This window comes from Dromiciops gliroides, chromosome 6, assembly GCF_019393635.1.
Source record: "Dromiciops gliroides isolate mDroGli1 chromosome 6, mDroGli1.pri, whole genome shotgun sequence".
Lineage (NCBI taxonomy): Eukaryota > Metazoa > Chordata > Mammalia > Microbiotheria > Microbiotheriidae > Dromiciops > Dromiciops gliroides.
This window is the reverse complement of record NC_057866.1, coordinates 9756681-9770931: the sequence shown is the minus strand read 5'-3', so window position 1 is coordinate 9770931 and position 14251 is coordinate 9756681. Positions and strand designations below refer to the sequence as shown.

The 14251-nt window shown below is 39.3% G+C and overlaps 1 protein-coding gene across 1 annotated transcript; it reads left to right on the top strand.

Annotated features, from left to right (window-relative positions):
- The first annotated feature begins 11905 nt into the window (after positions 1-11905).
- Positions 11906-12653, top strand: LOC122732882 (solute carrier family 22 member 12-like). Its single transcript, XM_043973307.1, has 2 exons — positions 11906-12295; positions 12408-12653. The coding sequence occupies exons 1-2, from the start codon at positions 11906-11908 to the stop codon at positions 12531-12533; spliced, it is 516 nt and encodes a 171-aa protein (XP_043829242.1). The 3' UTR covers positions 12534-12653.
- Positions 12654-14251: the final 1598 nt, after the last annotated feature.

The window sequence follows — 14251 nt, the reverse complement described above, 5'->3', positions numbered from 1 at the left end:
ATTTTTTTAAAAAAACTTTGTGTTCCAACTTCTCTTCCTCCCTCCCTTCCCAACTCCAACCCCAAGAACTTAAGCAATTCAACATAAATTATACATGAGTAGTCATGGAAAACATCTCTACATTAGCTAGGTTATGAGAGAAAACAGATAAAAACTAAACTTCAGACTAAGGAACTGTCAAAAAACAGGTGTTTCAGTCTGTTTTCAGATACCATCAGTTCTTTCTCTGTAGATGGATTACAATTTGCCTAAGTTCTTCAGAGTTATATTGGATCATTGCTTTGCTGAAAATAACCACGTGCTTCCTAGCAGATCATCTTACACTAATGCTATTATTTTGTATATAGTACATTTCTCTCTGCTTCAGTTCATGTGGGTCTTTCCAGGTTTTTCTGATAGCATCCTATTCATCATAATTTTTATACAGTACCTTGAACTTGACATAGAATTTTCTTCACAATAGCCCAGCAGAGTAGGTACCACATGTTTTGACATTGTAGTTAATCATCATAACTATTTCCCTCCATCCCATTCCCTTCCAATGATATTTATTCTATTGTCTATCTTATTTTGCCCTAATCCTCCTCAAAAGTGTTTTGCTACTGACTGCTCCCTCCCCCACTCTACCCTCCCTTCATTCACCCTTCCTTCCTTATCCTCTTCCCCTCCTACTTTCCTGTAAGGTTAAATAGATTACTCTTCCCTACTGGGTGTGTGTGTTATTCCCTCCTTGAGCCTACTCTGATGAGATTAAAGCCTTTGAATTAATTCCCAGTAGATCATCTTAACACTAATGCTGTTATTTTGTATACAGTACATTTCTCTCTGCTTCAGTTCATGTGGGTCTTTCCAGGTTTTCCTGATAGCGTCCTGTTCATCAAAACGTTTATATATACCTTAAACTTGACAAAGAATTTTCTTCACAATAGCCCAACAGAGTAGGTACCATACGTTTTGCCATTGTAGTCAATCATCATAACTATTTCCCTCCATCCTGTTCCCTTCCAATAATATTTACTCTATTTTCTATCTTATTTTGCCCTATTCCTCCTCAAAAGTGTTTTTGCTACTGACTATCCCCTCCCCTGCTCTACCCTCCCTTTGTTCATCCTTCTGTCCTTATCCTCTTTCTCTCCTACTTTCCTGTAGGGTTAAATAGATTCCTACTTTCAATTGGGTGTATATGTTATGCCCTCCTTGAGCCCACTCTGATGAGGTTAAGGTCTTTGAGTTAATTCTGTTTTCTAAATTTTTCTTCCTCCCTCCCTCCTCAACTCTCCATATGAAATTAAGCAATTAAATAAATGTCATACATGTGCTGTTATGCAGAACATCTTCACTTTCCTTGAAAGTGTTTTGCTTTTTACAGCTCCCTCTCCCAAACTTCCCTTCCCTACTTCCCCTCTTCTCCTCACCCCCCCATCTCCTTCCCCTCCCATTTTTCCTCATGGCAAAAATATATTACAATACCCACTTGAGTATGTATGTTATTCCCTCTTTGAGCAAATTCTGATGATAGTAAGGTTCACTCACTCCCCCACTCCTTCCCCCTCTTCCCCTTCCCTCCATAAGCTTTTTTCTTGTTTCCTTCATGTGAGCTACCCCTCCCCAGTCTACCTTTCCCCTTCCCCCTCCCCCAGTCTCTTCCTCCTACCCCTCAACCCTATTTTAAAGATGTCATCATGGGTTAGCTAGGTGGCACAGTGGACAAAGCACCAGCCCTATGACCAAGGAGACCCAGGAGACCAAGAGCCCAAATCTGGCCCCATACATAAGACAACCCACCCTGTTTGCTCCACAAAGAACAGGAATAAGCAAAAAATAAATGCTTTACAAATACCATCCCTTCATATTCAGTTCAGATCTGTGTCCTCTGTGTATTCCTTACTGAAAAAGTTCTTATGAGTTAGAAGCATTATTTTCTCATGTATGAATGTAAACAGTTTAACCTTTTAATGTCCCTCATGATTTCTTTTTCCTGTTTACCTTTTTATGATTCTCCAGGGTCTTGTATTTAAAGGTCAAATTTTCTATTCAGTTCAGGTCTTTTCATCACAACTGTCTGAAAGTTCTCTTTTTCATTGAAGTCCCATTTTTTCCTCTGAAAGATTATACATAGTTTTGCTGGGTACATGATTCTTGGCTGTAGTCCCAGTTCCTTTGCCCTCTGGAATATCATATTCCATGCCCACTGGTCCTTTAATGTAGATGCTGCTAGATCTTGTTTTATCCTTATTGGAGCTCCACAGTATTTAATTCCTTTTTTTCTCACTGCTTGCAGTATTTTCTCTTCTTTAGGAGACACAGCAGCAGTTAGAAGTCAATGGAAGAAATGTCTGAGATCTAAGACTAGTGTCTCTGGGAGTAAGGCAGGGAGGTTACCTTGGGAAAGTTTGGACATTAAATCTGTCCATCTATTACTAGGATAAACAAAGTAAAAGGTTGCCATGGTAATATTGAATCTATTAGTTATTAAATTACTATTAAAGCATCTGAATTACTGCGATGAGTATGAGTGAGGAAAACCTCACAGTTTTGATCTGAATTTATTGGCCTAAGGAATAGTTAAATTGGTGCAGAAAACTGTGAAATGTGGAAAATACAATTCTTAAAGTACTTCATTCTTTTTCTTTCTTTCTTTCTTTTTTTTTGGTAAAGTACTTCATCCTTTCAAAATATAAGTATAATTGGACAAAAGTAAACAAGTTTTTGAAGCAAATATGTGAATCTGCAAAGTTGTGAGGTTAAAGTCAGAAGCCTCTTTTGCTTTTGTTTTAAGGAATAGGATTTCAGCACAGTCTGTTACATTAGTAGTAACTTATGAGCTATCTTATGTCACCCTAATGGGAACTCTGATTTTACTCATTTGTTATTAAATCTGAAATTAGAATATATCTAGAAATATATGCAAACTAAGAGCCTCCTCAAAGTTGTTCCCATTGTTTAAAGGGATTCTGAGAGCAGTAGTCTCTATGTCCATTTGAATGTGGTTAATAACGGAACTGTTATACTGTTTTACTATTATATGAAACATTGTCTAATCTGTTCTCTGTATACAGTTTGGGATTATTAGATTTATACATCCCATCCCAAGTCTTTTGTTGTTTGCTATTATACATTGTAAAGCAAAATCATTTGTGAATTATTGAATTTAGGAGATAAAAAAGCATCTGCTTAGCACAAGTACTAGTTATTTCAAGATATGATGTGATTCTTCTGTAATGAATTTCTTACTGTTATCAATGTGGGATCATAGTCAATACTTATGTAGGATATGTGATCCTTGAGATGTGATTTCATGCCAAAAAAATTGATTATTGGAATTTGCCATCTAAGACATTATGGGAATGTTAACTGATAATGTTCTAAGTCTGACTCCAGGTATGATCTTCAAGAAATGCTTTTGAGCCAATGAGCCATGATGCCAGCAACCCTATAGGGTTTTACATGCATAAAATGCAGGTGGAGTTGTCATGGGAAAGACTGGGAGAACAACTTTTGTCAAAGGCTGAGATAGTATCCTCCTGACTCAATTTCCCCAATATGACACATGGAATGGAAAAATATCCTTCCTGGCTAACCTTGGACCTGGCTCAATGCAATTGGGCATCTATACAACTTTTGTCTGAAATTTTCATGAAGTTAGGGGGAAATTTTATTCCCATTCTTTTATGATAATTTCCTATAATCATGTCTGATGTTATGTGAAAAACATAATATTGGACACTTATTTCTTGGGTTAATACTGGATTACATCTGTGTTAATACAGTGAGGTAAAGTTATAACATGTTAGTTTTTTAGTTTGGAATTTTGATCCTTTCTATATTCAAAACAACTAACAATTAAGTATTTAGATTTGGCATCTGTTACTAGCTATATATTTCTGTGTAAGATAAGGTCTTTTAATTTCTCATAATGTATTGGGATAATTAGGCAATTGACGCAAAGAATTTTAAAACCAGGGTATGATTTTTTTATTTAGTTAATGCCACAATTGTGTCTCACTTCTCTGTTAAGGAAAGGTATATCAGCATAGATTATGGTCAATTTTGCAAATGCCTTAAAGAGACATTCACTTTTTGTTAGGGCTTATTCATTTGAACATGGCTAGAAGTTGAAAATGTTTTTATAACTTATTTGATATTTGATATCCACTCTCTTAAAATTTATCCCTCAATATATTTTATATATCATTCCTGAACCTTTCATTACAACTGAAGTTAATATGGCAACTTTTATATAAATTCATTTTTGTATTGAAGGCCATCTTATAACAAAGATTCTGAGGTTCCTTAATGGAATCTCATCCCCCTCATGGGGGATTGAATAATGCCAAGAAAAAAAATCGGGGTTCTAATTCTCTCTTTGCATCTGTGTTTCATGTGTGTGTGTGTGTATGTATATATATATATATATATATATATATGTACATGTATATGTATATATATGTTGATATATATCAACATAAAAACTGGACAAAAATTATAAAAGCCTCTAGTCTAAAAGATTCCAACTTTCATTTTCTAACAGTAGAGACATAAGGATTGAATTAACTTTTATTATTTTACCTGGTTATTGGCAGACTAATTTAAAGTTGTGTTAAGATCAGTTTTGTAGGAGATTCTTAACTGAGGAAGAGGATCAAAGAAGATAGGCAGCTGGGAAAGAACGGTGATGAGATCACACCTGCGGCAAAGAAAAAAACTTGAATCGAAAAAGTTCCTATCAACAGCACCACTTCCCCACCAATATTCAAATGCTGTTTTATTTGGGGGATGGGAGTCCTCTTGAAAAGGTCAGCTAGGGGGCAGCTAGGTGGCACAGTGGATAGAGCACCGGCCCTGGAGTCAGGAGGACCTGAGTTCAAATCCAGCCTCAGACACTTGACACATACTAACTGCGTGACCCTTGGCAAGTCACTTAACCCTCATTGACCTACAAATAAAACAAAACAAAACAAAGCAAAACCCTGAATGGAGATCACACCTGAAATAGACAGCTACATCAGATGGTGTCCCCAGAATGAGACAGCTGTATGAGATGAGACTTCTGAGACTTAAATGGACATTTTTATTTTTTTCATTGTTTGCTTTTTTTTCCCTTTGAGTATATTATCTGTGAGTTCTGCTTACTAAGTTAACTGCCCCCTTTGGTTCTCTCAATGCATTACTCAATTTCTCCCCTTTTCCCCTTCACATTGTTACCCACCATAAGCCCCATCATTAAGAACTTTATATAAATATAAAATATTTACAATATGAGTAAGTGATTCATTGAGGAAACTTAGTGTCTTAATTAGAATCAAATGGGGCCAGGGCAGTTAGGTGGCACAGTGGATAAAGCACTGGCCCTAGATTCAGGAGGACCTGAGTTCAAATGTGGCCTCAGACACTTGACACTTACTAGCTGTGTGACCCTGGGCAAGTCACTTAACCCCCACTGCCTCACCAAAAGGAAGGAAAAAGAAAGAAAGAAAGAAAGAAAGAAAGAAAGAAAGAAAGAAAGAAAGAAAGAAAGAAAGAAAGAAAGAAAGAAAGAAAGAAAGAAAGAAAGAAAGAAAGAAAGAAAGAAAGAAAGAAAGAAAGAAAGAAAGAAAGAAAGAAAGAAAGAAAGAATCAAATTGGAGTTTGTGAGAAAAAATTTTTACTCATCTATAACTTGGAGGTACCCAGTGTTCTCCCCTTCCTTCTTAGTCCTTGTACCCCTCCCCACTCCAAAAGCAAGTTCACCTTGAAAGTAAGATTCATCTGAATCAAACCTGAGCCAGGCTTACAAAGGAGTCACGGATAGAGACAGCTGTTTAAGCTGAAGGACTTTACTGGTGAGATTAAATCACACCTGGGTAGGAACTATTTGGGGTAAAAGGTCCACATTCCTTCTCTGACATCATCTGTCACTATGCATTGACTTCATTTTAATATAACCCATCTCCAACCATGTCGATCAATTAGGTTTGACTGATATGTGAAAGGGCATATAAACTGAAAGCCACCATCATGAGAGGTTTTTAGTTTGAGATGGTCAAATGACCACCCTTTTATTAATATTATCAGCCTGGGGCGGCTAGGTGGCGCAGTGGATAAAGCACCGGCCCTGGATTGAGGAGGACCTGAGTTCAAATCCGGCCTCAGCCACTTGACACTTACCAGCTGTATGACCCTGGGCAAGTCACTTAACCCCCATTGCCCCACAAAAAAAAAATAATAATCTATCAGCTTATTAATAAAATGATAAAATTACCCAGAAACTATGTCTCTCATATTTTTAATTGTCACATTGGCAAAGATACTGGACTGGTTTGCCATTTCCTTCTCCAGCTCATTTCATAGACAAGGAACTGAGGAAAACAAGCAAAATTATTTGTCCAGGGTCACATAGCTAATAAATGTTTGAGGCCAGAATTGAATTCAGGTCCTCCTGATTCCAGGGCCTGCAGTTGTATATACTGCACTACTTAAGCTACATAGCTAACATTTACACAGCATTTCTTGTGTGACAGGCACTGTGATAAGTACTTTGCAAATATTATGTCATTCTATCCTCACAGTAACTCTTGGATATAGGTGCTATTATTATCCCCATTTTACAGATGAAGAAACTGAGGTAAATTGTAATTAAATGACTTGCTGAGGGTCATCCAGTTAGCACATGTCTGAAGTTGGATTTGAACTCAGTTCTTCCTCCCTCCATGCCCAACACTCTATCCCCTGCACCATCTAACTAATTCTTTTTTTTTTCTTTTTGCAGGCAATGGGGGTTAAGTGACTTGCCCAGGGTGTCTGAGGCCGGATTTGAACTCAGATACTCCTGAATCTAGAGCCAGTGCTTTCACCATTGCGCCATCTAGCTGCCCCTCGCCTAACTAATTCTAAGAATGGAATAACTCTCATCATCTTTTCCATTTGTTCTACTCACTGCTGTTGAACAAAGCTGGAGAAAATCAGGAAACCATGGCTGACTGGATTTACTGCAATTTTATGTTACATAATCTGACCTGGCCCCTCACTGTGGCAAGAAAATAATTTTATACCTTCCTAATCAATCCCATTGAACACAATGACTTTTCCAAATATTTTCAGCCCTCTTCAAATCTTCCACAATTCCTCCTCTCCCTCCCAGCTCACCTTGCCTCATATTTCACCGGGGGGTGGAGGGAAAGAGAAGTCATTTGGAGAATCACTTTTCTCCCCTGTTCCCATCTCTGGGATGCTTCTGCCATGATAGACTCCTTCACCTATTTCAGAAGAAGTAGGGGGCTCTTCTCCTTATGAAGATAAACATCTCCTCATGTACAAGTGATTCCATTTTATCCCATCTCCTCTAGCAGATTATTGACTCCATTATTCCCACGCTCTCACTTATTTTCAGTCTCTTACTGTCTACTGGCTACTCTACTCCTGCCTACAAACATGCCCAAGTTTTACTTGTCCCTGCAAGCTATCATCCAATATCTCCCTTTCATGGTTCATGACTTAAGAAGACCATCTAGAAGAGGTGCCTTCATTTGCTTTCCCTTCACTCTCTTTTAACTTGCTACTCTAGAGCTCCTGACCTCGTGACTCCACTGAAGCTGCTCTCTCGAAAGTTGAGTGTGATCCCTTAATCGCCAAGTCTAATGGCTTTTCTCAGTTCTCTTCCCTGACCCTTTTTGCATCCTTTCACACTGTTAATCACCCTCTTCTCCTGGACATTATTTTCTCTTCCGTTTTCCTTCAATCCATCAGGCCACTATTCAGTATCCTTTAATGTATCTTCATCTGAGACATTCCTGCAAACTATAGGCATCCCAGGACTCTATCCTGGGCTCTCTTCTCTTTTTACTATTTCACTTGGTGATCATCTCCCATGGATTTAATTATCATCTAATTTAATTATAATTTAATTATCATTAATGATTCTCAGATCTACTTATCCAGCCCTAACCTCTCTGCTGATCCCCAGGTTTGCATTTCCATTTGGCTTCTAGACAACTTGGACAGGATGTCCTGTAGGTATCTTATCTAAAAGTGAATTCATTATCTTTTCCCCTAAACCCTCCCCTTCCTCACTTCCCTACTCCCTAGGGTGTCACCACCTTCTGTAAAAAAGAAATTAGGAAGGGCAGTTAGGTGGTACAGTGTATAGAGCACTGGCCCTGGAGTCAAGAGGACCTGAGTTCAAATCTTACCTCAGACACTTGACACTTACTAGCTGGGTGACCCTGGGCAAGTCACATAAACCCAATTGCCTCACAAAAACAAAGAAAGAAACTGGTAAGTGTCTCTGGGCAAAGAGGCCAGCCTATATTAAAAGAAACAAAGGTGGGGTCTACAGTCCACCCAGTATGATCTGAGATCCTGAGATATAAAATTCACTGATATTTATAGCTCTCTTCATTCATGTATAGAAGCTGATTCATATAAGATTGAATTTTACAGGTCACTATGTCCTAACTTTATACCTTCCATGATGTCTCAATGAGACCTTCACAGCGCTTTCTTAGTTTACCATTTTATTATAAAGATTAATATATAGGGGCAGCTAGGTGGTGCAGTGGATAAAGCACTGGCCTTGGATTCAGGAGGACCTGAGTTCAAATCCAACCTCAGACACTTGACACTAGCTGTGTGACCCTGGGCAAGTCACTTAACCCTCATTGCCCTGAAAAAAAAAAAAGATTAATATATAGGTATGATTGATCACTCCAAAAAAATCCAAATAATGCCATAGGAAAATGCCCGGAGCAGCAAAACTCACAGAAGAATGTGTTGAAATCATCTTTTAACCAAGAACGGCTTAGAAGGTCAGAAGGAGGGAGCTGCTATGCTGATACAGGAGTCAGGCTCAACCCCACAGTCACCCTGACACAGATCCAGTCTCAGGAAGTCCTCACCAGTGAAGCAGACCCCCAGAGCCTCTGAATCAGCTGAAGCACCAGTGTCATCTGGAACTAAGCTCACAGTCTGGTGAGTGGGCTGAGCCCTGGCAGGGGGGAGACTACAGAGGTCTATGCTGGTGCTAAGGCAGAACTTGGATTTTACACCCCTGCTGAGAACCAGGAGGTAAGCTCCAGTAGCAGTGGCCCAGGTCAGGGAAGGGCACAGGCTCGTCGGAGCTAACAACCACAACACACAAAGCTGATTGATTGGCAAGTTGGTCTGGGGTCATCTAGGACCAGGAAACAGGCCAGGCAAGGGAAGAATCTGATTCTCCTTAAATCATACCACCTGGGACTTCTTAAGCTTGGGATACTGCAGCCTGGAAACAGTGCCCCACTTTAAGGAGCTAAAAGTCAAGTAAAAGAAAGGCAAGATGAGCCGACAAAGATGAAGACCATAGAAAGTTTCTTCAGTAACAAGGAAGACCAAGGGGCACCCTCAGGGGAAGATGTCAACATCAGGGCCCCTATATCTAAAGCTTCCAAGAAAAATACGAATTGGTCTCAGGCCATAGAGGTGCTCAAAAAGGACTTTGAAGATAAAGTTAGAGGTAGAGGGAAAAATGGAAAGAGAAATGAGGGTGATGCAGGAAACACATGAGAAAAAAGTCAACAGCTTGAAAAGTCAAATTGGCCAAATGGAAAAGGAGGTACAAAAGCTCTCTGATGAAAATAATTGCCTAAGAATTAGGATTGAACAAATGGAAGCCAGTGACTTTATGAGAAACCAAGACACAATAAAGCAAATCCAAATGAATAAAAAAAATAGAGGGCAATGTGAAATATCTTCTGGGAAAAACTGCTGACCTGGAAAATAGGTCCAGGAGAGATAATTTGAAAATTATTGATCTACCTGAAAACCATGATCAAGGAAAGAGCTTAGACACCATCTTCCAAGATATTCTCAGGGAAAATTGCCCTGAAATTCTAGAAGCAGAAGCTAAAATAGAAATTGAAAGAATCCACTGATCACCTCCAGAAAGAGATTCCAAAAGAAAAACTCCTAGAAATATTATAGCCAAATTCCAGAGCTCTCAGGTCAAGGAGAAAATATTGCAAGCTGCCAAAAAGAAAGAATTCAAGTACTGTGGAACCCCAGTCAGGATAGCACAAGATCTAGCAGCTTCTACATTATAGGACAAGAGGGCATGGAATATGATATTCCAAAGGGCAAAGGAATTTGGATTACAACCAAGAATCACCTACCCAGCAAAACTCAGCATCATCTTTCAGTGGAAAAAAATGGGACTTTAATGAAAAAGAAGACTGTCAGATATTTGTGATGAAAAGACCTGAACTGAATGGCAAATTTGACTTTCAAATACAAGACCCTAGAGAACTATAAAAAATTAGAGCTGGGGGACATACGTGGGGTCATACAGCAGGCGACTGTCTTGTGTCTGAGGCTGGATATTGGCTGGGATCCCCCTGGGTCCAGGGGTGATGCTTTGTCCACTGTGTCACTTAGCTAGGTGATGACATCTTTAGGGTTAAATCGAGGGGTGAAGGGAATTCACTGGGGGAGGGGGAAGGGCAGAGGTGAAATCCTACATGACAGAAACAGGAAAAGGGTTATGGAGTGGGGGAAGAGATGGGAGGGGATATGGGCAGTAAATGAATTTTAAGAATTAATTGTTATTTGAGGTTTTTATGACCCCATCTTTTGGCTAGAATTTTTTTAAAAACCTCAGTGCATTCACTGCCCGGGGCTCTGCAAACCACATGGTGCTCCACCCACTGGTTGTAGCCGTCACCATGGCGCTGGCACCTCACATCATCACCACTCACCAATGCCTATATAGGCCTGGCAAAATTATAATGATTAGAAGCCTAGTGAGGGAAGTCATGTGACTGCCAATTGGCTGGGGGCTGTGTGTGGTCAGCCTGGGGTCTGCTGAGAAGAAGGGATGTTTTCCGCCATTCTAGTGTGAAGCTGGAAGGTGACAGGACGCTGCTGTGTGTTCTCAGCTGATTCCTGGGCAGTTATGGTGTTCAGGTTGTATAATTTCCCTTTCCCCATTTTATTCCCTTTCCCTTGATCCTACTGATCCTGTTTGTGTGTGTGTGTGTGTGTGTGTGTGTGTGTGTGTGTGTATGTGTTTGTATATATATAGGTGTATGTATATGTGTGTATATATGTATATATGTGTATATATATATGTATATAATTGCATGCTATAAATCTAAATTTTACAACAAGGTATTAAACACTGCATGAAAGGAAAAGAATAAATTCCAATTTCTCTGGTACAAAGGGAGAGCCAAAAATTTCCCATAGATTTCCCAGATGATAGGGGTTCCATTCCGGTAAACTCTGTGATATGGCTGGGATAATAAAATAGACATTTATTTGTGTGGTGTGTATAGGTATCTGTAGGTATAAAGATAGATAAGGTTTCAACTTGTCCAAGGGTAGTAAGCAGGATGGGGAAAACAATTTACACAAAAATGAAGATGTAAATGGAAATAACAACTCCCTTCCCCCTCCAAAAATCCTATAGATACCTTGACTAATAATGAATATCTTTAAAGAAGAGATAGTAGAATATGCTGCTCTCTACTTTGCAGAAGTGAGGGAAGATGGGAACAGGATGTTGTACATCCTGTCAGACCAAGTTCATGGGTAGGTTGGTTTTGTTCAACTACTTTCCCTCCCCCATCCTTCTTTCTCTTTTCTTCTTTGCTATAAAGGATGGCTATTTGATTTGGTGAAGGAGATGGGATCTATTTGGAAGGAAAGGTAATATAAAATGAAAAGACAGCAATAAACTTACAAAATGACTTCTAAATTCAGTTGAGGTGCACCAATGTTCAGACTTGTTCAAGGATGTTGGATAAATGAAATTTAAATGCAGTGAAGTCATGCCAAATGCCCAAGGGCTGCTGAATAAAACCTGACTAGGAGCAGGAGGCAGTCAGTCCAAGAGGCCAAAGCTAAGTGCTGTGTGCAGGGAAGTCAGTGCTGCCAGGGGCTGGGAAGGGTCAACATGGGGTTCTCAGAGTTACTTGGAACCATTGGGGGAATTGGGCACTTCCAGGTCCTACAGATTGCACTGATGTTCATTATTGGGATATTGTTTACCTGTCAAAATTACATAGAGAACTTCACTGCAGTGGTCCCAGAACACCACTGTCGGCTCCAGAACCAGACAAGTGTTGAGGCTCCTTTTCTGGGAGATGGCAGTAACACAGACCTGCTGAACGTTTCCATTCCCATGGATAAACATGGAAAGCCTGAGACCTGCCTCAGGTTCACTGAACTTCAGTGGCAACTCCTGAATCCAAATGCCACAGAGCAGACAAGATTGGACACTGAGGACTGCCTGGATGGATGGGTCTATGACAAGAGTGTCTTCTCCTCCTCCATTGTTATTGAGGTTAGTAGAAAGCCCAATGTGAGTGAGCAGCTATTTGGTTAAATTCTTCACTTTCTCATTTGCCTTTTGACCCAGAAAACAGCACCAAAATCCCAATTCTCTTTTCCCACAGTGCCTCCATCCCAGGAAAAAAAGAAAAAAAGAATGCCAAAGTCTTTGGGCAAGTTGCTTTGCATTTGCATTCACTCCCTACTGTGAGGGACTCTCTTTACCATCAAGTTCAGTCTGGCTGACCTGAGGGACTCTGAGAAAGCAAGTGGCTTGTCCAATATCACACACCTAGGAAGTGTCTGAGGGGTGAAACTTAGCCATGTCATCTTGTCTGTTCAAATCTGGGATTTTCTCAGTATATGAAATTCCTAGTGAAGAAAACCTTCTATGCAAATAAACAAGCAATCTCCACCATATATTCTTGTTTTGTTTTGTTTTGTTTTGTTTTTTGTTTTTTTTTTGCAGGGCAATTTGGGTTAAGTGACTTGCCCAGGGTCACACAGTTAGTAAGTGTTAAGTGTCTGAGGCTGGATTTGAACTCAGGTACTCCTGACTCCAGGGCCAGTGCTCTATCCACTGTGCCACCTAGCTGCCCCCTCCCTTCTCTTTTATCCCCTTGTATAAGTTTTCTGTTCAATTTACTCCAGATTTTCCAATAAAGTAAATGTTTAGGTGGCAAGTAGCATAGGATTCCTTATAAATGCCTCAATCTTTGGGAATTAAAAGACCCATGTTCAGGCCATTCTTCCTCTAATAAGCTATGCCATATAAAACACAGTCTGATAAGACTTCCCTTGGTCATGTTTGATTTCACTGTAAGTTTTCCCTTATCCCAATCCATGAGTAGCTTTCCTAATGGGAGTCCTGGGGTATGCTATTTCTAATCCTCTCTTTGATATTCAAAACTTTCCTTACCACAAAACAAAAAAAAGTAGAAATTTTAAAAATGGGAATAGAATATTCAAATTCAAACTGACCAAGTTTAAACATGATCTTAACCTCAGCTTGTCTAATTAACCAGACTAAAATACTTAGAATGTTAAAGAGATCCATTTGAAAACTTAAAGAGACAGAAATATAGAAATAGGAGAAAATTTCTTACCCAACATGAAGATCAGAAGATTGCAGATTAACCTCCTAGCTGGCTTGCCAAAACTGTGATGGGTAAAACCCTACCTGTCCCCTTGTGGGAAAAGCTAACTAAGACAACAGTTTCACAGGTTAGGTATTAAACACTTATTAAAATATATTAGAGGTGGGGCAGCTAGGTGGCACAGTGGATAAAGCACTGGCCCTGGATTCAGGAGTACCTGAGTTCAAATCCAGCCTCAGACACTTGACACTTACTAGCTGTGTGACCCTGGACAAGTCGCTTAACCCTCATTGCCCCACTAAAATATATATATATATATATATATATATATATATATATATATATATATATATATATATATATATAAGGTTAATAAAGAGAGAACAAGTATCTCTGAAAACATAGGAAAACCTTACTAACTCAACCACTCTTGTTCATCTACCAACCCCATGAGGTTCCAACCACCAGCCCCCAAATCCAACTGACAAAAACAACTGCCTTACACACTGCTTCAAACAGATTGGTTGAGGGTGGTCACATGCTCACATAGCAGGGGACTATTCACACACACACTGTCTCATGCTCACACAGCAGGGGGCTCCTGTAATATTAATAATATTCTCACAATATACAAAATGAATAATAGGATCATGTTTTACATAATTGTACATGTATAACCTATATCAGATTGCTTGCTGCCTCAAGGAAAAGGGTGGGAAGGGAAGGAAGGAGGGATAAAAAATTGGAACCCAAAACTATAAATAAAAATGTTTATTACTTTTTTAAAAAGAATCTTGCTGGATAGTGATTTACTAATTCACTGTAAAGGGCACAAACATAATAATAATCTTTGAGCTATCATTTCCTTCTTA